This window comes from Colossoma macropomum, unplaced genomic scaffold, assembly GCF_904425465.1.
Source record: "Colossoma macropomum unplaced genomic scaffold, Colossoma_macropomum, whole genome shotgun sequence".
NCBI lineage: Eukaryota > Metazoa > Chordata > Actinopteri > Characiformes > Serrasalmidae > Colossoma > Colossoma macropomum.
In genome coordinates this window covers 9,704,090-9,729,195 of record NW_023494787.1, presented here as the reverse complement: position 1 = coordinate 9,729,195, position 25,106 = coordinate 9,704,090, and the positions used below count along the sequence as shown (strand labels likewise).

Sequence of the window (25,106 nt, the reverse complement as noted above, 5' to 3'; positions counted from 1 at the left end):
ATATATATATATATATATATATATATATATATATATATATATATATATATATATATATATATATATATGAGAATCATGCTCAAGTATTTGTAAAATTAAGCAAATATAATTTTTTTTAATTAAAATTTTTTAAATTTTTTAAATCTAAAACTGTACCATTCCTTTAAAACTGAAATGCCAGTATAAAATGCAAAAGAACAAAGGATTTTAATTAATGTGAAAGGTTCTCAATATTCACCTCTCTCTTTTGTTCCTATTATTTTAGGACCCACCTCATGTCATGAGTTTTGGACCCTTTTAAAGACAAAAGCAAAACAAATTCTAGATCAGCAATGGAAACAGAGCAATCATTTCTTTGGAGGGAATGCCAAACAAAAATTTACTTACATTCCTCTTGTGTTGGATACAAACACAGAAAAGAACAAACCACATAACAAAATCATTCACAAAAGCAAGAAATCTAAGAAACCCCGGGGGAAAAAGCTGAGATCCTACATACCTAAGGACACATGCAGATATTCCCCTGAAGATCTGCTTAATAGCCAGGAGAAAAGCATCCTATTAGTAGGAAAACCTGGAATTGGGAAGACAACAGCTGTTAAGCAAATGCTCTATTTCTGGGCAGAGAGGCATGATGATAACCTTGACTTCATGTTTTATTTTGATAAGAACATGCTGATGAATATCCCAACCACTTCTAACCTGCAAAGTCTGCTTTTGGATAGTTTGATAATGTCAAATGCAGATCTGAGGCAAAAGGCTGAAGAAATTACTCAGTATCTTGAAGACTACTCTGAAAAAGTCACTATTATTTTTGATGGGATCAGTGACTTTCATGACAACTCCACTTTACTGAGGATTATACATCATGAACTTCTGCCTGAAGCTAAGATTTTGGTAACATGCAGGCCAGAAACAGAGGATGATGACTTCTTTGACTGGCCAACATGCAAAGTATATGTGCAAGGCTTCAATGAAGAGTCCATTTATACTTACTTAACCCAAATGCCAGATCAGGATCCAGAATTGGTCAATAGTGTGGTAGACAATCCAGCACTGTTCAGTCTCTGCCACGTCCCAATGTATGCTTTCATGGTGTCAGCCTGCTTTTCCTACTATACATCTGAAGGTGCTCATAAACAATGCACAGCTACTGAGTTGTATATACGAATTTTTCGTCATTGCATTCAGAGGCATGGAAAGAAGAAACTGGGGCAATTAGATGCACATATTAAAGGCTGCAAGGACACAATCTTGCTTTTGGCAGAGAGCGCATTCAGTGCAACCAAGCTAAAGACTATCAACCTGGAATTTGATTACAGTGACAGTTGCATTGCTGGTGTTTTTCTGAGATCAGTGTCAGTTGTGTCACCAGCATTTGCCAGGACATTCTGTTCATTTCTTCACAACACAATACAGGAGTTCTTCTCTGCCCTGTGGCTTCTGGAAAAACCCCAAAAACTTGATGAAGTACTCCAGCTTTGTCAGACTGAAGAGAGTAAGCACATGAAATATGTGATTCCTTTTCTGTGTGGGCTTTTATCAGAAACCAACATCCCTCTTCTAAAGTGCCTCTTCCCACCCAACCAGCTGAAAGGAACCTTTGATGGGTTCTTTGAGAAAGTCTTGAACACATTTCTACATGATGAACCAGATGAAGAGTATTCTGTTGATGCTGTCTTCCTCTGTCAGTGCCTAAATGAATTTCAGTCCTCTGAAGCTTGTCTCCGGTTCCTGGAGAGAGTAGACTATAGTTTAGATTTGAGTGAAGAACATCTTGACCCTCATCAGTGCTGTGCTGTGTCCTTTGTGATCAGCCAATCCAGAGACAAACCAGTTCACCTTAATTTGGAGAACAGTGTTGTGTCTTTTTCAGGGCTGAAGACGATTCTCAGACATTCACAAAACCTCAGGTATTTACCATTCAGTAAAATATAACATTATATATTAAATTCTGATAATTATTATTATTATTGTTGTTGTTATATTTTTTACTTTCAGGGATTTGTCAACGACTCTCTGCCAAGTGTGGACAACCTCTCTGAAATGTGAGCAGCAGAGTTATTTAATAAACCTCCTTCTTTTGTGTGGAAATGAAATTTACCTCCCAATTACCATTCAGAAAGCTTTACTTCAACAAGCTGGAGAAATCATAACCCAAAGTGCAGATCCAATAATCCTTCATCTGTGCCGTGATGAAAACCCACAACAGCTCAGTGATGCTTTCTGCAGGACCATTTCCACATGGCTACCATCCATCAGCTCTGTTCAGTGAGTAACCCTTGCAAGTGATCATATTTAGACATTTAAGAGCAGGAGTTTCCCAGATTTTGGAAACTTCCCAAATAAGCTGTTACAAACAACGTTGCAATGTCTTTCTGGAAAGACAGGAGGAGTTTAATGCTACCTCAGTGAATTAGATGCCATATTTTCAAGTCTGCTGTTTCATTGTTCAAGTTTCAGCCGAGACCTTGTAGGCCACACTTTTATTAATTACTCCTGAGTAGTAATGATAGGCCAGTAGTCTCCAAACCCTCTCCTGGAGAGCTACTTTCCTGCCCAACCTAGTTCCAACCACAATTTGCCACAACTGCTCCAGCTAATCAACCTCTTTCCAAGTCCCTGGTTGGCTGGATCAGATGTATTAGAGTTAAGTAAAGATAAGGCAGCTTATTGGATACAGGTTGGAACTGAACTCTTCAGGAAGAGGGTTCCTGAAGACCACAGTGGTAGACAAACAAAGAATATGCACACAAACGTGAGAAAGTGTGTGTGTGTGTGTGTGTGTGTGTGAACAATATGGTCCTGCTGGTCCTAGCCTTCCCGGGGCCCTAAGCAAAACCTCACTTGGGGCCCCCTCACCTAAATCATATCTTCATCCTCTGCCAAAGTGATGTTAAACTTTCGGGCACACTCTTTAATTCCCCTTTCAACCATCTGTATTGTTGAAAACATCTTACCTTTTAGAATTTAGCTTTTCTGCATAGACGGTGCAGAACATGGAGAAACTTCATTCTGCAGCTAATTAGTGAATAAATTATTATTAGCAAACTGATGATAAGCTTTGTTACATTTTGCCATAATTTAAAATACTCAGATGTCTAGTCGAGAATCTACTGTTTTACTAACTGACTGTTGCTAAATGTTACAAACCGCCTTGCAACACCTTAAAAACTACCTAGCAATGCTAAAGCAAACACCTAGCAACATGTTAACAGGCTTAAGCTGCGAAATCACTCTGCATTTTCATAAATGCAACATGCAACACTACTGTTATCCGATACTGTTGGATATCTGACACTATTGTCTTCTTCTTCTTCTTCTTCTTCTTCTTCTTCTTCTTCTTCTTCTTCTTCTTCTTCTTCTTTTTATTTTTCTGCTGAATCTTTGCCCACTAACTCATCCTGCAATTTTTGAGATATTGACACCAACACTTTGTAGGCAAAAGTTTTTGGACAATCCATGTCACCATCAGACCCCAGACACACGCAATAGACACTCTACATACAATAAATGCACACTCCACACATTTGACACACACCATTCACTCCACACCCAACATAACACTTGACACACTTCATACATCAACAGTAAATGCATTCAAACTAGGAGTGTATCTTACTCAGTTGTGGCATTCTTAGTTGAATAATATTCTGTTAGGTAATTTGAATAATATTCTGTCAGGTAATTTCATTTATTTAATTTGTTATTTTCGTATGTACTCTTGTTTTTTGTTTAATACAGTAGATATTTGTGAAAATGCAGTTTTGCTCTCCATATAAGTTTAAACATCACTCTCTTTTTTTGAACAAAGATGTGGAACACACTGTGTCTACTGAAGAACATAACAGAAGCAATGTGGAGAAGCACTGTGTTGCTCCACTGGTGTTATTTTCTTATAAGTCTTTGCATGTGTTTTCTGTAGTTTTACTACCAAACAGAATCAGAGAGAATCATTTGAAGAATGGGAAAAGAGAGTGGCGTTATTTAAACTGAATCTGTGTCTGCAAGCAGCTCTTCATCAAAAAGAAAATGTCCAGACAACAGTAAAGATAGTTACCTCATGTGGATCTGATGAGGAGTGTGATTTCCTGCTGGATCTGTACTCTCATGTGAAGCAGTATGAGACAGAAACAGGCAGGACTGTTCTTCCAGCATTACTGCCAGTTTACCAGTCAGCTCCTGCAGAGTGGATCATAAACCTTTCAGAGAGAAAAGCCTCCCTCCTCCTAGAAGTGCTAAAACTCCAAGCAGAGAAAAAAACAGTGGAACTGAGAGGCTGGTCAGATGAAGAGAGTGAAGTGAGGAGTTTCCTTCAGTGTCTGCCCTACATCTTACAACTGAGGTAATTTTTATTATTATTTTTTTTTTTTCTTAAAACCAGTTTGGGTAATTTATTCCTTTGCCAGAGACACTTTCTGCAATTTCAAATTTTGTGAAATTTTAACTTTTGTTCCATCATTGCTTTGCATATGTCAATCACTTGTCATTGGAAATTAAAATTCTTTGATTTATAATGCTCCTGCTTTTTTATAGATGAAGTATATCACCAGTTTGCAAAAGTTGGGCACCTCTGGCAAAATTACATATTTTTGAAGGGAAAAGAAATAAACCCAACTTTTGCAGCAGACTATTTTAATAACATTTAGCAAATAATATCTAGCAAAGAGTCTTTCTTTTTTGATGTAGGAATTTTCAGTCACTCTTGCTTTCTGTGTCTGCCCTACTTGGAGTTCAGCACCTTCTTCCAGGGCACAACAAAACATCTCAGGGTTTACAGTATCAAGCTAGTGATGGTCGTGGTCACGGTGTGACCCTGCCAGATAATAGAACCTGTTGAGTATCTAGGTACTCACATACACACACAAGTAGTTATACTCCATTAAATGTTCTGTGTAAACTGTCTGACTAATTTACTGTAAAAGGGTGGGTGTGTGTCTCACGTCTTTCTGAATGTATTATGTTTATTCCTTACTTTTTTGATCAGTTCCTGTTTAGACAGGAACAGGGACTTTTAAGTTGGAAATAGGGGCAAGTAAGGGAGAGAGGAGAGTGGTGGCAGTTTTGATGAGAGCCTCTTCATTTCTCATTGTTGTTCTTGGATTTATTTTGATATCTGGGATCAAGCCAAGAACCTGGGTGAGACCTATCTTTTTTGTGCTGTATTGAACCTTCTTTCTTTGAACAGTTTTGGCTTTTTGCTTGTTATTGGACTTGTGGACTACTCTCTAGGGAGCTGAAGTCTCTCTGAAAAAGTTATGGATATGTTTGGACATATGAACTTTGGTTTTCCACTCATCTAAATCCAATCTAATTGTTTGGTTTGAATGTTTGGTTAGTTTGTCTGATTTTGTTTTCTGTAAGTTTAAAAGGGTACTCAACTCAGTAAAGGTCATAATTGAGGTATTCTATTCTGCTTAACTTCTTGCTGTTTTTATTCCTGATCAGTTGCAGCAACTTGCAGTGTCTGAACTGGTATTGACTGTTGACATTGGAACTGGCACAGCCCCACCACGACAGCCAGCAGTTCCCTTTATGCAGTAATTGTGCTTAAGCAGCTTTTTCAAATGGTAGCTATAATATGTGATTACCCTCTCATTACCATCCTGCACTTGACACTATCCGTGTCTACAATGAACTTGCTGCCTGATGGCGGAAATGCCACCGTGAATGCCATTTTCTCTCTGGCGTCTGGAGCAAGTGCCCACTCTGTAGGTCCAGCAAATTGAATGATGTGGAGCAGGCAAGCTAGTCCAAGGCATCATTAATGTGCAGGAGCAGATACGAATCAGGTTTAGTTATAGCATTAATCTGCCGGTAGTCCACACAAAAACTTGTCTTCCTGTTTAAGTGAGAAGATGTCATTATAATGGCTCAAAATGTCCCACAACTGTTTCTGTCCTTAAGCTTACCCTGACCCACTCTGCAGTCAACTCTTGCACAAACCTCCATTGTACTAGCTGCCACTGCTCTCTGCGCTGTCCGTTGCCTCTGTTGTCCACTGGACCGTTGATCTCTGTGGATGAGCTGGTTGTGTGCGCCGCCCATGAAACTCAGGGATCCGACCAAAGGCTCTACTGATGCGTGTTCAACTCCTCTAGTGCCAGAAGCTTCACCCACAAAAAGTCGTGGTTCCCTCGACAGCACGGCCTGAACCCTGAGTTCCAGCTAGAGGCTCTAGCACTGCGTGTTTAGCCCCTCTAGTGCTAAAGGTTTCCCTCATGGAAGGCAAATGCCTTGATGCCCGGGAGCCTCGACCCTGCCGCTGGACTCTTCTCCCCTGTGCTTCAGACTCGCATAGCCCTCACAATGTCAACCAAGGCTCCCATCATGGCCAGAAAGTCTAAACTGAGTATACAGGCTTTCCGTAATAGTGCAAGCCAGAATTCATGCTCTTGGTTCGGACCTCCCAGTGCGATTGGGATCCATTTTCTTCCTCTCACATGGACTCATGCAGGTCATAGAGCCAAGCTGGGCGTTGGTATCCTCTTAGCCGTCCAGCTGTCACGCTCATTTCCTGCCATCTGAGGCTTGCATCATTTGGTGAGTGAATATTCCTTTTTTCCACATCACCAACATACTATCCACGGGGGCCATTTCACCTGCGCTCCTCCCATTAGACTCATCTGCCACATTGCACTGTGTTTCTCACTTTGAAGCCTCATCGTTGAGGATGCTCTCTGCCATTTTGTCTTCTGTGACAGCAGCTTGGAGGTCCAACAGTTTAGCGACCTGCAATAATGCCTCAGTTCTTCTCCTGAACTGCTTTCTTGAAAACTGGATAAGCCTGCTACACCATAGTGCCCAGTTCTTCTGCCAATACACTTATCCACTCTCCTTTTTTACTCAGCCTATCCAGAAGCAGCTTCCTGATTGACGGCACTGCTGGCATTTGTCTAAACTGCTGCTAGAGAGCTGTGGACAGTGCATTTAGGTTGCCATGCGGCTCTGCTGGCAATTCCAAGAGTGCTGGGACTGCTTTACCCTGCAAAGCCAAGCACTGCTGGATCGTGGCGTCTGCCTCTGTCCAGCCACAAAGCCGAGTGCCTATCTGCAGGTGCGCTGCGTACAGTTCCCATGGTCCTTTCCCAGCAAAACATGGCAGCCGAATACGTGTTTTCATTTTCACTTTCGCCAGCTTCTGTTTTGCTACCCTGCTCACTACTTCTCTCGCCAGCTGCTGAATCACTGTTTTTTTATTTGTTTCACTTTCACTGCCTTCTCTTGCTTGCCGGTTGTCAAGCTGGTCTTCTCATCCTCTCCACTGTCAGCTTCTCTTCTGCCAGCTTGTCTTCTTGGTCACCATTTGCCACGGAATTGTTCGATATTCCGCTGAAGTTCTTCTAATTTAGGTGAAAGATCCCACTTCTGAGGACCGATTGGCCATCTCTCAGTCAAAGAGTCAGGTGAAGCCATTTTCTCTGCGCCAAGCTTTGCTCCTGCTCCTCGACACAAGCAGAAATGGAACATTTTAATGTACTAAACTCACCCCCTTCACACGCAAAACACTCCAATAACCCAAATATCCATATATCAGACACAAAATAACATACACAAACACATAACATAACGAACAACAATTAGCAATGTGAATAGTCCTTTTTACTGTGTCTTCCATGAGCCTCTGCGCAGCGCGGCCAGTGGCAGAACGTCACAATGTTTACATATTCATATGACAACACTCTGATTCATTGTAGTCAAAGCAGTAATGTACCTGAGATCTAAGAATAAAAAAGAAAAACTGATAAATAAAATTGAAAAACAAGCAGAACAATCAGATTTTAACCCATATACCATTGATTTACCAAACAATGCTGTTTGTAATAAAATTATGTTGAATGGTGAATTGATCGTGAAAGTGTGAGCTAAGAATGGTTTGGAAGTTTGCATAAAACAGAAATTTAAATGTGATGTATTTTGTCTTTTAATTCAGTTATGTTTCTCCACACATGTTCTGAGTCTTTTCTATGTGTTTTTCAGTAGTTTTTGAAATTAGACACAATCATTGGATGAATGGGAAAAGAGCATGAGGTCATTTAAATTGAATCGGTGTGTGCATGCAGCTCTTGACCAAAAAGCAAACATTTAGGCAACAGTAAAGTTAATGTCACATGGATGTGAGAATGAGTCTGATTTTCTACTGGACCTGTACTGATATACCTGTACATGTGTGGCAGTATGACAGGCAAGGAGTGTTCTTCCAGCATTAGTGCCGGTTTACCAGCCAGCTTCTTCATCTTGTAACAGATTTATTTTAAATGCTGCTGATTTATCAAATCATTAGCACATTATGTCTCTCCTCCCAAAATTATTTGAGGCAGAGAACATGAGACACAAAACATTGAGGGTCCCATGTCACCCACTACTTATGCAAATGAAATAACCTGGCTTCTCATGTGGAGCAATGTAGCTGTGCACTTCCTGTCCTGAAATGTGAACTGCAGTATTAAAATGAATTTTTATTTTTTATTTTGACATGAATCAATCTTCCCATATTGGATTTTCTTCTCCTTTTAATTTTGCTTGTGAATTTTGTAATCTAATCATATACCAATCCAAAATGGACTCTTATGTTCCAGTGGACCCTGCTACAATATAGAAAAGTTGAAAACCAGTTATGCATGTCATCACTGTTAAAAACAAATCTGGAAAACAAGCAGTGAGTGCAGTGTTGAACTGGACTCCAGCCACAGTTAAAGACTTTTCTCCTGGCAGCTGCTACTCTGAACCCCAAACTGCTCCAGCACTGCTGCAGATTTCTGATTTTCTATTTACTCTACTTGTTCAGTGCTGCCTTGAAATAGAAAGAAATTCTGGTCTCTTCTCTGATTGAATACATTTGTTTAGACAGTAATCAGGCTATAAATCTGGCTGCATTTGGTATGAGTGCTATGAATTGCTGAACATTTTATGTTTCCTTGGTGTGAAGACTTTATTTTAAAAAATGATGTAGCAAATGTAGCAAAAATTGAATTCTTGTGGTGTTTTGTGAATTATTCTCACTTCATATGTAAATGTTGTTGTTTTTTTTGTTTTTTTTGTTCCTTATTTAAGATTTGCAGGTACAAAATATATGGAGTTTGTAGTCTGTCTCTTTCATGAAGCAGCAGAGAGTGAGAGACAGACAGGAGAGAAGACACTGGAGTTGTTAACATCACTGTGCATTAACAGCTCTTTTCCATATGGAGATACAAACTACAAACAGAGTGCTTTCCTGCTGGATCTGTACTCACATGTGAAACAGTATGAGACTGAAACAGGCAGGAGTGTTCTTCCAGCATTAGTGCCAGTTTACCAGTCAATTCCTGCAGAGTGGATCATAAACCTCTCAGAGAGAAAAGCCTCCCTCCTCCTAGAAGTGCTGAAACTCCAAGCAGTGAAGAAACCAGTGAAGCTGAGCGGTTGGTCAGATGAAGAAAGTGAAGTCAGGAGATTCTTTCAGTGTCTGCCCTACATATCACAACTCAGGTTTGAGCTAAATTTTACTAGTTTGATTTTATTGCAATATAATATCTGTGTTCTGTGTAAAACAGCTGATAAAGCCTGTTATTTTAGAATGTAGCTACTTGCTTTCTGTGTTCCTTTCTTAAAACATTGTGAAAAAGAGACAATACTTTTATCCTGTTTTGACCAGAGTTAGTCTTCCTGTATTTTAGTTTTGTTCATGAATATTGTGACCTAAGTACACAGTCGAGTGAAATTACGTTCCTCCAGGAACAATGTGCAACATGGAACAAAAGAGTACAAAGTGCAAACAGGCACACACAAGTGTGCAAACAAAAAATTAAACAAGAAACAATACAATAAATACGAAAAATTAAACAGACATTAGACACAGTAAACAGACAGGACAGTGCAGCACCAACACAGCACTAATTTCTGGACATACTACTATCTGTCGTGTAACCATTCTGCAAATCATCACTTTTGAAACAAATCTGGAAAAAAGGTTTTCTGGTGGTGCTGATAGCTAGTGAGTAGTGAATAAATAGATCTGTTATTATTAAGCACAGTAGAAAACTGATTGTACCAGAGAGCTTCAGTTATAAGATTTTTCTCCTCACACTGAGTTCTGCCACTGTGAACCTGAGCTCAGCACGGAACCCCAAACTGCTCCAGCACTGCTGCAGATTTCTAATCCATTTCTTATACTTGTTCAGTGAGGCCTTAAAAAAGGAAAAAGAAATTCTAAAAGTTTCTTCTCTGATTGATTGAACAAATCTTTTAAACAGTAATCATGCCATAAATCTGGCTGCATTTGTTAATGTTATGTTACTATGCATACTTTAGCATTTGTTTAGAAAAAATGATGCACCTGATGACTTTCTGTTGTTTTGTTAATTGTACTAACTACATATTTAATACATTTTCTTCTTGTTCTTTATTTAAGATTTGCAGGTACAAAACATATTGAGTTTTTGGTAAATCTCTTCCATCAAGCAGCAGAGAGTGAGAGACGGACTCGACTGAAGACACTGGAGCTGTTAATGTCAGTGTGCACTTGCAGCTCTTTACCTCATGGACATACAGACAGCTACATACAGAGTGCTTTCCTGCTGGATCTGTACTCACACGTGAAGCAATATGAGACTGAAACAGGCAGGAATGTTCTTCCAGCAATACTGCCAGTTTACCAGTCAGTTCCTGCAGAATGGATTGTGAACCTTTCAGAGAGAAAAGCCTCCCTCCTCCTAGAAGTGCTAAAACTCCAAGCATCGAAGAAACCAGTGAAGCTGAGCGGCTGGTCCGATGAAGAGAGTGAAGTGAGGAGTTTCCTTCAGTGTCTGCCCTACATCTCACATCTCAGGTTTAATCCAAGGTTTGCAAGTTTATTTCTCTTGTATTACAAGATCTAGTGTTCTTGGCACCACAGCTTATATTGCCTGTTATTTTAGAATGAAGCTGCATACTTTTTCTCGTCCTTCTTTAAAACATTGTGAAGTAGAGACAATAAGACATAAAACTGGACATCTTGATGAATATGGAAGGCCCCAGGTCACCCACTTTTATTCCTTGTTTGGAAGCTGATCAGTCTGATGTATTTTTCTTACATTTTCCCAGACTGTTATTTGGTTGTGAATTTTGTGATTTAATCTTATACTAATCCAAAAAGGGTTGTGGACTCTTACATTCTGATGCACTCTGCTGCTATATAGAACATATTAAACTCATTCTGCAAATCATTACTTATAATCCACATAAAAAAAAAAAATCTGTTCTGTGTTGCTGATAACTACAAAGTTGTGAATTAATAGTTCACTTAACTAATTCATGGCTGAGTACAGCACAGAACTGACTGTGGGTCCTGGTATTGAATGATGACTTATGTCAAGGTTTTTTTTTTTCAAAAACATTTTTTCATGTTCACGATTGCAGTATGCTTTAGTCTGAGATTTCTAAGTTTACAAAGTTGTTTTTCCTCATCTTTTGTAGATTTAAGCTGTCTCAATTTAACATAATTATGTAGCCTTCATTGGGCAAAAAGCTGTGCCTATGACGAGAGCATGCGTGCTATATGGTAAAGGGTGTCGCAGTGTTGCTTGGGTTTATGTGAATTGTGCATTTTCGTTGGTGTGTACACAATCTTGGTATTGTTTTTGTATTAACAGAGGGTGGAAGTGTTTATGTATGATGACTGTCCTGCTGTCACCAAAAAGCTGTAGCCTCATTTTGTGATATTGCAGGACGTACTGTGTTTGAAAAATGTGGCCTGAAAAAAAAGTCTACCTAAGTGGCCTTCTCACTTTTCCACAGGTCTAGCTAAAAACATTCTGCATATGCCAATGTAACTGTGTAACGGGTTTTGCAATTTTTTAATATTATTATTGCTAGAACCTTATGTGAGGGTGTGAGGTAACCCCGATTTATTTGAAGTCTAAAGACCAGGGCAAGAGAGAGAAACGCTCGCACCAAAGGATGCTTCAGAAAAGAGAATTTATTGGCTAAATATCAAACTACTTTTGGACTACATTCAATGATAAACAATATAAAATAAAACAAGAAAACAAAACAAAACAAAGTGATAGTAATGAAAGACAAAATAGCTCGAGTAAGTTAGAGTGATTCACGGCTAAATGGTATGAGGCAGTGTGGTTTGGGAAGTCGCTTGGGAGAGCCTCTAGAGAATTAACCTAAGCCTGGACGGGAAGAACTAAATAAATTGGTGTCAGGGCCCTGACTGCAAATTGATGGTTCCAGTTTACGTGGGAGTCGGGGGCTGACTTCAGGCGGGGTCGTCTCAGGACAGACTCGATCGAAGGCTGGAGCTCACGCGGTGGTTCCTCTCCTCGCTGGCCGTGGATGCTGCATCTCCGTGCGGGCACGCGCCTTCCCGTCAGTGATTGGGCGGAGGCGTCTCGTGGCCGTCTGACAGTGAAGCTTGGGCAGCCTTTCGATGGTCGATCTGTTCACAGATCAGTGCGTGGCTCTGGGTGCGATGCTGGGTCTCCGTGGCGTCAGAACCGCTCCCACTCCGCTGGCGAGGTTCAGGTTGCAATCAGGGTTCTGAGGCTGGTGATACTAATTTAACTAACTACCTCTCTTTATCAGAATCAAAAGTTATGGATATATCCTCCCGGGCCAGACAAGAAATATCCACCTTCCTTCTCTGAGGGTGGTTCAAACTTAAGGTGTGTAGGCGAACAAAGGTTTCAGATCTAAAAATTTAGCGTCCTAATACTTCTGACCTGTCTTTCTGACCTAGGCCGGCACAGACTTAGAAGCTTGTTGCGAACGCAGGAACTCCCCTAAATTTTGCGGTGCACTCTGGTTTTGTTCAGCTGGAGGCCCTTCCCTTCAGGGGTGGAACCCAGGTGTTGATAGGTTCTCTCACCTAACGGGTAATTAGCTATTCCTAATTCTTGGTCCTGATTGGTGGGGGTTTCTCTGTCCTACCAGGGAACGCCCTCCTTTGTTTTTCAGATCAATTAGGTTACTAAAATCCATAACCTACAAACCTAACATTTAGGTATCTACGTGCAGTTTCTACCCACATTATCTGAGAACAACTATGGCAAAGGCAGAAACAATCTTATAGATAATCCTTGGCTGTCTTTTCGTTGCAGGAACTTTCAACACAGTAAAATCATTATTTCAAATGACAATTAAGTAAATGAGAAGAGTAAAGATATAGAAGGCTAAATAAAATAAGTGACAAGAAAACCTAGGTGCATAGTGGTCTAAAATCACTACTTTAAATGGTTATTTCGGTAACTTCAGACATTTATCCCACACATTCCTAACGTCTGACAAAGAAAGGATGAATACACTTTAAGTAACTGAGTATACAAATACAAGCATCATCACTCGTGAAATTAGATAAAGTTGATAGTCGAGCATGCATATCAATGAGTTTTCCTGGGATCCTTTGTGAGCAACAGTCCTCAGGTGGTGGTGTGGTAATCCTCGTTTTCACCCCTTGGGGGTGCTGTGGGTCCATGCTTGAGATCCCTAGGGAATTTAGAAAGTTGGAATTTTGCCGTCCAAAGTCGTACAAATTCCGTTTTGGTATGTCTAGTTTAGTTAAAAAGAGTTCTAACGAATGGTTGTAGTTTGGAAGGGACAAACACCTTAGAAATGTACTTTCTGTTACTTAAGAAAAATTTGTCCACAGGATTTTGGAGAGCCGTGCAGCTGCATTCCAGTGAAGGGTCCTGTTTTTCTCCAGGTCAAAGGAGAGGGGTGCAGTCTCTTGATTCAGCCGTAAATCGACTGATTTTGGGAGTTGGGGGTGATACGTGACAGATTTACACCTCCAGCTCCAGACTCACTGGAGCCAAAAGGCTTTTAGCTTTTGGTTGTTGATGAGTTTAAGTAAACATTCAACTTGAGGTCATGTTTCGGCCAGTGTTCGTTTCAGCCAGTGTTCGCTACAACTGTGTATTAGAGGAGCTATAGTTCTCAAACTTCTGCTCCCACTGAGTGTTGCTACTATGAACCTAAGCACCGAACCCCAATCTTTCAAATCTTTCTGATTGTTTTCTACTCATCATTCAGTGTGACCCTGAAAAAAAAGAAATTGTGAAAGTCTCTTCCCTAATTAAACAGCTTTGTTTAAGAGTTTGTTAATGTTGTTAACAAAATATTAACAATATAGGTTAATGTTATGAATTGCTGCACATTACTATTTTTAAGTGTATCTTTAAAAAGTCAACTTAGTAAAAGTTGTATTTTTCTGTTTTGTAAATTGTTCTAACAATGTAATCAATACATATTCCTCTTGTTCTTGTACTTTTATTTAGATTTGTGGGTAAGCAACATGTTAAGCTTATGGTGAATCTGTTCCATCAAGCAGCAGAGTGTGAGAGACAGACTGGAGTGAAGACACTGGAGCTGCTAACATCAGTGTGCACTTACAGCTGTTTCCCTTATGGAGGTACAGACAACTACAGACAGAGTGCTTTCCTGCTGGATCTGTACTCACATGTGAAGCAGTATGAGACTGAAACAGGCAGGACTGTTCTTCCAGCATTAGTACCAGTTTACCAGTCAGCTCCTGCAGAGTGGATCATAAACCTCTCAGAGAGAAGAACCTCCCTCTTCTTAGAAGTGCTGAAACTCCAAACAGTGAAGAAACCAGTGGAGCTGTGTGGCTGGTCAGATGATGAGAGTGAAGAGAGGAGTTTACTTCAGTGTCTGCCCTACATCTCACAACTCAGGTTTGAGCTAAATGTTGCAGAGTTATTAGGATTGCAGTATATTTAGTGCATTGTGCACAACAGCTGATAAACCCTGTTAATGTTTGTTGGGATTTCTTCCATTCGCTAAACATTGTTGGGGGCAGAGACTATAAGGCACCAAACTGTCCATCATAATGAACATGAAGGGAAAATTATCCTGGTTATGACCAGTTTAGGACAGTTTAGCTGAGTACTGAGCGTTTTATCTAAGACTCTCAATACACGGGTGGATTTAGTGATTTGGGGGCTCTAGCTAAAAGACAGGAATGGAGCCCCCTGGATGCACATTTTTAATCTCTATAATACAGTTGTAAGAACATCAAGAGTTTAGGTGACTTTTTTTAAGGGAAATGATCTCACTATATTGGCAGATAATTTTGCTTATTTTAAGAAATAAGATTATCTGCCGGTAATAGAGACACTTAGAAGTAACATAGAATAGTAACATAGAAGTAATAAGTGAAATGATTTTTTTTTTTTTTCCATGAAGTACTAAGTAACAAAATCTCATTCTGTTTTGACAGAAAAAAAAATTAGTAACTTATAATGAATTCTTTTTTTTTTTAGTAACAACCTCAACACCAGAGTTATCTATACTAAAATTATTGTAAGCATTTTGTAGGTCTACTGATTCTGTGCAGCGCTCTTCTGACTGAAAAACAAACTTAGCTTTGGGAGTGTGCACTTTCTCTTGAAATATGGACTGCATAAACGATTAATAATTCTCTGAAAATATTTGTCTGGGCATGAATGGACCTGAAGTAGTTTTTTGTTTAGTCTATTTGCCATTTTGTGCTTTTTAAAAATTTTACTGTAAACAGTGTCTTTCAAACTAAATACATACTGATTCAAATATTTTTGTTTCTGGAGTCCTATGTTCTGATGCACACCCTGCTACTGTATGCTAAGTCTTTTATAAATTATACAAACATCACTGTGTGAACACTTGTTATTTAAATTTGAATAACTGGTAGTTCAGTGGTACTGGTAGGTAGTTAGTAGTGAATTAATAGTTAATGTGGAATAGCATAGAAAATTGACTCTATCAGAGAGCTAAACTTTTAAGGCTTTTCTCCTCACACTTGAGTGCTGCTACTGTGAACCTGAGCTCAGCACGGAACCCCAAATGGCTCCAGCACTGCTGCAGATTTCGGATCTATTTCTTCTCTTTATTTAGCATGGCTTTTAAAAAGAGAAATTCTGAATGTCTCCACTAAAGCTTGGTGTATGTTTAAATATCATTTTATGTTTATGTTTGTGGAAGATCAAAATGCAGCTGAATTTTAGCAGAACTTTGTATTATGTCAGTTGTTCTGACTTCATATTTAATATTCCCTTTTTTAGGTTTTCCCTCTATCGTAATAATAAAAAGGTTACTAAGTGTCTGATTAATCTGATCCATCAAGCAGCAGAGATTGAGAGACAGACAGGAGAGAAGACACTGGAGCTGTTAACATCAGTGTGCACTTACTGCTCTTTCCCTCATGGACATACACACAGCTACAGACAGAGTGATTTCCTGCTGGATCTGTACTCACATGTGAAGCACTATGAGACTGAAAAAGGCAGGAGTGTTCTTCCAGCATTACTGCCAGTTTACCAGTCAGTTCCTGCAGAGTGGATCATAAACCTCTCAGAGAGAAAAACCTCCCTCCTCCTAGAAGTGCTGAAACTCCAAACAGTGAAGAAACCAGTGGAGCTGAGAGGCTATTCAGATAAAGACAGTGAAGTGAGGAGTTTCCTTCTGTGTCTGCCCTACATCTCACAACTCAGGTTTGAGCTACATTTTGCAGATTTATTGAACATGCAGTATAATTAGTGCTGTGTGCCCTACAGCTGATAAACCCTGTTGTTTTAGAATTTGTCCAAAGTTCTTTCCTTCCCTAAACATTGTTGGAACCAGAGACTATGAGACACAGCACTGTCCATCATGATGAACTTGCAGGAAAAATATCATGGTTCTGCCAAAATTCTAAATGTCTACACAAAATCTTGATGTGTTTTTGTTTAAATATTGTTTCATGTTTATTTGTTTATGGAAAATCAAAATGCAGCTCAATTTTTACAAAAGCTTGCATTATTTAGTTTGCTCTGACTTCATATTTAATATGCTCTTTTTGTAGGTTTTCCCTCCATGATAATCATAAAGATGTTACCAGGTTTTTGGTGAATCTGTTCCATGAAGCAGCAGAGAGTGAGAGACAGAAAGGAGAGAAGACAGTGGAGCTGTTAACCTCACTGTGCACCTACAGCTCTTTTGCTTATGCAGACAGTTACAGACAGAGTATTTTCCTGCTGGATCTGTACTCACATGTGAAGCAGTATGAGACTGAAACAGGCAGGAGTGTTCTTCCAGCATTAGTGCCAGTTTACCAGTCAGCTCCTGCAGAGTGGATCATAAACCTCTCAGAGAGAAAAGCCTCCCTCCTCCTAGAAGTGCTGACACTCCAAACAAAGAAACCAGTGGAGCTGAGAGGCTGCTCAGATAAAGAGAGTGAAGTGAGAAGTTTCCTTCAGTGTCTGCCCTACATCTCACAACTCAGGTTCGAGCTAATTTTTTCCAGACTTATTCGACTTGCTGATTAATTAGTGCTCTGCACACCACAGCTGATAAACCCTGTTGTTTTAGAATGAGTACTGAGAATACTTTTTTTCTAGGAAGTAATAAGTAACGTAATCTCTTTCGATTTTGAGAGAAATAATCAGTAATTTATAATACAATCCCAATTCCAAAAAAGTTGGCATGCTGTGTAAAATGTAAATAAATGTAAATAAAAACAGACCAATGTACCAATATTTTATTCACAATAGAAGATGGAACACATATCAGATGTTGAAAGTGAATAAGTAAATATTGGATGCGCGTGATCGTCGGGCCCTCAAATGGCACTGCATTCAAAACAGGCATGATTCTGTACTGGAAATCATTGCATGGGCTCAGGAACACTTCCAGAAATCATTGTCTGTAAACACAGTTCACCATGCAATCCACAAATGCAAGTTAAAGTTTTATTTACATTTATTTACATTTTACACAGCGTCCCAACCTTTTTTGGAACCCCAATTCCAACAAAGTTGGGATGCTGTGTAAAATGTAAATAAATATAAATAAAAACAGAGCAATGATTTGCAAATCTCAAAGATCCGTATTTTATTCACAGTAGAACATATAACACATATCATGTGCTGAAAGTTAGATGTTTAACCATTTCATGAAAAACATTAACTCATTTAGAACTTGATGACAGCAATGCATCTCAAAAGAGTTGGGACAGGGCCGTGTCTACCATTGTGTAGCATCCCCTCTTATTTTAACAACAGTCTGTAAACATCTGGGAAGTGAGGAGACCAATTGCTGGAGTTTTGGGAGAGGAATGTTGTCCCATTATTGTCCGATGTGGGATTTCAGCTGCTCAACAGTCCTGGGTGTACTTTGCCGGATTTTTCATTTCATGATGCGCTAAATGTTTCCTATTGGTGAAAGGTCTGGACTGCAGGCAGTTTTGTCTTCACACTTAGTGCTGCTACTGTGAACCTGAGCTCAGCACTAAACACCAAACTGTTGCGGCTTTCTTGTCTTTTTTTCTCAGCACTCAGTGTGACCTTGAAAAAGAGAAAGAAATTCTGAATGTCTACTCAAAACTCTGTGGGTTTTTTGTTTAAATATCATTTCATGTTTGTTTGTTTGTTTGTTTGTTTGTTTGTTTGTTTGTTTATGGAAATTTTAAAAAAAGCTGAATTTTACCAAAACTTTGTTTTATCTCATTATCTCATGTTCTGACTTCATATTTAATATGGCTTTTTGTAGGTTTTCCTTTTATAATAATAATGAAGAGAGTGCTGCATTTCTGGTGAATCTGTTCCATGAAGCAGCAGAGAGTGAAAGAAAGACAGGAGAGAAGTCACTGGATCTGTTAACGTCACTGTGCACTTACAACTCTTTCCCTTATGGATATACAAACAACTGCAGACAGAGTGACTTTCTGCTGGATCTGTACTCACATATGAAGCCTTGTAAAACAGGCACATATGAAACAGGCAAGAGTGTTCTTTCAGCATTACTGCCAGTTTACCAGTCAGTTCCTGCAGAGTGGATCATAAACCTCTCAGAGAGGAAAGCCTCCCTCCTCCTAGAAGTGCTGAAACTCCAAACAGTGAAGAAACCGGTGGAGTTGTGGGGCTGGTCAGACCAAGAGAGTGAAGTGAGGAGTTTCCTTCGGTGTCTACCCTACATCTCACAACTCAGGTTTGAGCTAAATCTTGCAGATTTATTAGTCCTGCAGTATAATTAGTGCTGTGTGCACCACAGCTGACAATCCTTTTGTTTTAGATTTTGTCAGATGTTTTCCCTTCCCTAAACATTTTTAGAAGCAGAGACTTTAAGACACAACACATGAATGATAAACATGAATGGAAAATATCCTCGTTCTCTCATTGGAACAGTTAAGCTTAGTTCAGAGTTTCTAAACTAAGTTTGTCAACACGGGTGGATTTAGTGATTCTAGGGCACAACATAAAAGACAGGAATGGAGCCCCCTGGATGCACTTTTTTTTAAAATTAGTTTAGACTCTGAGATTATTGTAAGAATATTTTAACATTTATATGATATTATTTTTGCCTATGTAATTTTATTAAGGGAAATGATCTCACTGTATTGGCAGATATGTTTACTTGTTTTAAGAACTAATGCAAGACACAAGCAAATCTGTCTGCCAATATAGTGAGATTAATTTGGTACAGAGTAAAATACAAGTTAAAGAATGAGTAAGATTATTATTTACTGCTTCTCAGGCATTCCATTTTGAGAGAAGTAATCAGCAGCTTGTAATGGATTACTTTTTTATCTATACTAACATTAACACTACCATTATTTAGGGCTGCTGAGTCTGTGCAGCACTCAGTTCTGACTGAAAAACTAATTTAGCTTTGGGAGTGTGCACATTTTCTTGAAATATGAACTGCACAAACGATTGTTATTTCTCTAAAAATATTTGTCTGAACATGATTTGGCCCAAAGTAGTGTTTACTTATTCCATTTGCCATTTTTTGTTTATTTTAAATGTTTGCTGTTAACAGAGTTTTACAAGCTAAATACATACTGATCCAAATATTACTGTATTTGGAGTCTTATGCTCTGATACACCCCGCTACTGTATACCAAGTTTTTTTTACAAAGTGTACACGTTCACCATGTAAACATTTCTTATTTAAATTTGAATAACTGGTAGTTTAGTGGTGCTGATAGCTAGTGAGTAGTAAATTGATAATTAAGTTAATGCTGAGTACCGTAGAAAACTGAATCTATCAGAAAGCTAGAGTTTTTCTCCTCACACTGAGTGCTGCTACTGTGAACCTGAGCTCAGCACTGAACGCCAAACTGCTCCAGCACTGCTGCAGAATTTTTTATGTTTTCTCTTTTTCATTTGGCATGGCCTTTGAAAAGAGAGAGAAATCCTAAGTGTATCCACTAAAGCTTGGTGTGTTTTTGTTTAAATATCATTTCTTGTTTATTTCTTCATAGATAATAAAAATCCTCCTGAATTTTAGCAAAACTTTGTATTATGTCAGTGGTTCTGACTTCATGTTTAATACTCCCTTTCGTAGGTTTTCCCTCCATGATAATAATACAAAGGTTACAAAGTTTGTGGTGATTCTCTTCTGTCAAGCAGCAGAGATTGAGAGACAGACAGGAGAGAAGACACTGGAGCTGTTAACATCACTGTGCACCCACAGCTGTTTCCCTTATATGTATACACACAGCTCCATAAAGAGTGCTTTCTTGCTGGATCTGTACTCGCATGAGAAGCACTATGAGACTGAAACAGGCAGGAATATTCTTCCAGCATTACTGCCAGTTTACCAGTCAGTTCCTGCAGAGTGGATCATAAACCTCTCAGAGAGAAGAACCTCCCTCCTCCTAGAAGTGCTGAAACTCCAAACAGTGAAGAAACCAGTGGAGCTGAGAGGCTATTCAGATAAAGACAGTGAAGTGAGGAGTTTCCTTCTGTGTCTGCCCTACATCTCACAACTCAGGTTTGAGCTACATTTTGCAGAGTTATTGAACATGCAGTATAATTAGTGCTGTGTGCCCTACAGCTGATAAACCCTGTTTTAGAATTTGTCCAAAGTTCTTTCCTTCCCTAAACATTGTTGGAACCAGAGACTATGAAACACAGCACTGTCCATCATGATGAACTTGCAGGAAAAATATCTAGTTCTGCCAAAATTCTAAATGTCTACACAAAATCTTGATGTGTTTTTGTTTAAATATTGTTTCATGTTTATTTGTTTATGGAAAATCAAAATGCAGTAGACTTTTTAGCAAAGGTTTGTATTATTTCGTTTGTTTCCTGCTTCATATTTAGTATGCCCTTTTTGTAGGTTTTCCCTCCATGATAATAATGAAGATGTTATCAGGTTTTTGGTGAATCTGTTCCATGAAGCAGCAAAGAGTGAGAGACAGACAGGAGCGAAGACAGTGGAGCTGTTAACCTCACTGTGCACCTACAGCTCTTTCCCTTGTGGAGACGCAGACAGCTACAGACAGAGTGTTTTCCTGCTGGATCTGTACTCACATGTGAAGCAGCATGAGACTGAAACAGGCAGGAGTGTTCTTCCAGCATTAGTGCCAGTTTACCAGTCAGCTCCTGCAGAGTGGATCATAAACCTCTCAGAGAGAAGAACCTCCCTCCTACCAGAAGTGCTGAAACTCCAAACAGTGAAGAAACCAGTGGAGCTGAGAAGCTTCTCAGATAAAGACAGTGAAGTGAGGAGTTTCCTTCTGTGTCTGCCCTACATCTCACAACTCAGGTTTGAGCTAAATACTGCAGATTTGTTAGACTTACAGTATAATTAGTGCTGTGCGCACTACAGCTGATAAACCCTGTTGTTTTAGAATTTGTCAGGATTTTTTCCTTCCCTAAACATTATTGGGAGCCTTTAAGGCATAAAACTGTCCATGATGAGCATGAAGGGAATATATCCTGGTTCTTCCATTTGGACAGTTTAGCTGAGTACTGAGTGTCTTTTAACTAAATCTCTCAGCACAGGGGTAGATTTTAGTGATTCTGTGGCTCTCAGTAAAATACAGGAATTTAGCCCCTGGGCTGCACTGTTTAAATTAGTTTTGGCTTTGTTAGACTGATGTAAGAATATTATAACATTATTTAACATTTTTTACTTAATTTCCATTTTAAAAAATAATTATCTCACCATATTGGCAGATAATCTTGCTTGTTTTAAGAAGTAATGCTTGAAACAAGCAAAATTGTCTGCAGATATTGTGAGATAATTTGTCACAGATTAACATAGAAGTAAAGTAATGAGTAAGGAAATATGTTTTGTCTGGCAAATAGTAAGTATTTTTGCAAACTTTGTATTATGTGAATTGTCCTGACCTCATATTTAATATGCACTTTTTTAGGTTTTCCCTCAATGGTAATAATAAAGAAGTTGCCAAGTTTCTGGTGAATCTGATTCATCAAGCAGCAGAGAGTGAGAGACGGATGCGACTGAAGACACTGGAGCTGTTAACATCAGTGTGCACTTACAGCTCTTTCCCTAGACATACACTCAGCTACATACAGAGTGATTTCCTGCTGGATCTGTACTCGCATGTGAAGCAGTATGAGACTGAAACAGGCAGGAATGTTCTTCCAGCATTACTGCCAGTTTACCAGTCAGCTCCTGCAATATGGTTCCTAGACCTCTCAGAGAGAAAAGCCTCCCTCCTTCTAGAAGTACTGAAACTACAAACAGAGAAGAAACCAGTGGAGCTGTGGGGCTGGTCCGATGAAGAGAGTGAAGTGAGGAGTTTCCTTCAATGTCTGCCCTACATCTCACAACTCAGGTTTGAGCTACATTTTGCAGTTTTATTAGATTTCAAAATATAATTAGCGCTCTTTACACCACAGCCAATAATCCGCCATATGTGCCAGTTACCACTCCATTTAAAAGCAGCACGTGATCGGTCAAGTTGCATCATGTAATGCAAGAAATCAGGGCAAATCTCAGTAATGAATGATAAAACTGAAATGTACTGAATTTAAAGTGACATTTCTTCCTCATTAAGGATAGGTACAACACTTTCTGACATTTTTATTTGAATTTTATAATGAGGTTGCTTGTATCAAATTACTCTTACCTCATGATTGACAATATCTGACACTTCAAGCATGACTGACGCAGCAGAAGGGCTTTTGACTATTTGGAAAGTCTTAGTGCTGTCCCTTATCCCTTAAGCTGAGGGATGTGAAACCGTCAGTCATGTATTTGGAGTAATAATGAATAAGTAATACGTTAATACAAAGGATGAAAGAAAATATTTGTGCAAACAATAATGCACTTTTGTGGAACTTTACTATAGGAGCATGATTATTTGCAAGTTCAAAAGAAACACTGAAGGTTTCTTATGCACTTGTCAGACTGAAATCATGAAGCAAATCCGTGAGATTTTCTCTACTCTCAGGATTATGGCTGCTATCATTTATGCAAACCACCAGTTTTCAGTGCTCCAAAGCTTCAAATGTTTTTTTCCAACAGTCAGGAAGAAGGCTCAAAAACAGTCACCACAGTGAAAGGGTAAAGTAGAAATTAAGGAACAGTGTTCAGGCAAATGCAAGGCAAAAGGTGCATCCAAAACCACACACTACCATATGAAATATTATGCCAAAAATAGTACAATAGTGCATTAGAAGTGCATTCATTAGTGCAGTATGTAGATATACAGAGAAGTACAGACAAAAATCACCTGAAAACAGTTACTGAGTGGGGTTATGCTGCATTTGTGTGGTCACTGGGAGGTTGTATGTAGCACACGGTTGACTAATAAATACAGCTTTACTCTGCCGGTTGCTTGTTGAAAGATACACCCACTACATGGAAAATTGCTTTTTTGCTATATTTAAAAGCACAGAAATCATGTAGGAAGTGCATCAGGTGGTTTTGTCCCCATTCACTGCCAAGTTTATAATTTTCTGCTGGTGGAAAAGGTGAAAGGTCGCATTATTTGTCATCTCATAAACTTGTGTGTAATCAAGCATTTCTATTTTCCCCACTTGTAAACATGACTTTGTCAAGCATTCAGGTGCACTTTTTAAGTAGAAAAACTGGTTATTCTCAGTGCCCAACAACACTTGGACACAGCATTACACACAAGACACAGGTAAACAGGATACTGAGGTGGTGGAGCTATAAGGAACAAGAGACAAAGCTTCGGCAAGAAAGATAAAGATCGAAACTATCTGGGGAAAACTGTCACAATGCCTATAAGCACAATCACTTAATTTGCTATTTGTGTGTATTTAAAAGATGAGAGAATGTTTTTTGGTTCAATTTAGACTAATGATAGTTTGTTTAACTTACTGTAACTTTTTTGCACTTCTTGTTTTAGATATGCAGAATCCTTTATCCCATGTTTAAGTGAACTAGTTGTTAAGTATACAGAAGAGACGGAATTGTTGACTGCTTTACTTGCTGCTATGGACTCTACCTTCATAGTAAATGGAGTTTTACTGAGTAAGAAGTGCAGAGCTGTGGGGAGAGCACTGGGGCTCTCACCCTCCCAACTCAACCTCACTCTAAAGCCCCGAGCCATCTCTCTCAGAGGAGCCGTGCTTCTCTTCAGACACATTACACACCTACATAAACTCTGGTAGGTAGAACTTACTAGATGTACACTCGTCAGTGTTACAGATTCTTCAACTTTATATATATTAGTACTGGATTTTTGTCCACACTGTCAGACCTAAAGAAATGCCTATTCTCATTTGTTCTGCTTGCCACATATGACACATAACCATCTTTATTATTTTTTAGTTAGCCATGCATATTTTGAAATGATATATGTTAGCTCTTTTGTTAACTTTGAAGTTGAGTGGATTTAGGTTTTTATAGGTGATACAATTTTGTATTTAAATTTCAGGACCTGAAAATGCAATCATACTTTAAGTCCATCTAGTGACCTTATAAAAGTAATGCTTTAATAGAACAGCACAATTGAACGTTAAACAAGTCACCTCACATCATAAGCCAAAAACAGCATTTACGTTAGTAAGATGACCCATCGGTCAGTGTTTCACTGTCAGTAGATATATTGTATTACTATAGCTAGTACCAGAGTGGTTGTGGCTAGAGTGGTTATAGCGGAGAACTCGTAAAGAGGTAAATTTCCACTCTGGGTTTCTCAAACGCTAGAGGGCGCTCCTGAGCAAGTCTAAAATGAATGGGTTAAGATGGAGCACTTGAGCAAAATCATATTTTATAAATGCTGGAACATTTTTAATGTAAAAGAATGCAATCATTTCCTGAAAACTGAATAGCATAAAGCATTTTAACACTGCTGTTATATTTTTTTAAAGAGCTTTTAAAGTCAGGTTATAGGAGTTTAAAACGGTGCCTCATGTACGTCCGTGATATCTGTGGGCACG

The 25,106-nt window shown here is 39.0% G+C and overlaps 1 protein-coding gene across 1 annotated transcript in view; it reads left to right on the top strand.

Moving 5' to 3' along the window:
* Nucleotides 1-25,106, top strand: part of LOC118804866 — a 36,709-nt gene that overhangs the window by 5,748 nt on the left and 5,855 nt on the right. Inside the window, exons 4-16 of the mRNA XM_036565485.1 lie at nt 266-1,913; nt 2,002-2,271; nt 3,926-4,345; nt 9,055-9,468; nt 10,391-10,819; nt 14,241-14,657; nt 16,023-16,451; nt 16,802-17,221; nt 18,487-18,924; nt 20,284-20,712; nt 21,061-21,489; nt 22,103-22,528; nt 24,071-24,331. Coding sequence (XP_036421378.1) covers nt 266-1,913; nt 2,002-2,271; nt 3,926-4,345; nt 9,055-9,468; nt 10,391-10,819; nt 14,241-14,657; nt 16,023-16,451; nt 16,802-17,221; nt 18,487-18,924; nt 20,284-20,712; nt 21,061-21,489; nt 22,103-22,528; nt 24,071-24,331 — 6,430 coding nt within the window. The remainder of the gene's footprint in view (nt 1-265; nt 1,914-2,001; nt 2,272-3,925; nt 4,346-9,054; nt 9,469-10,390; nt 10,820-14,240; nt 14,658-16,022; nt 16,452-16,801; nt 17,222-18,486; nt 18,925-20,283; nt 20,713-21,060; nt 21,490-22,102; nt 22,529-24,070; nt 24,332-25,106) is intronic.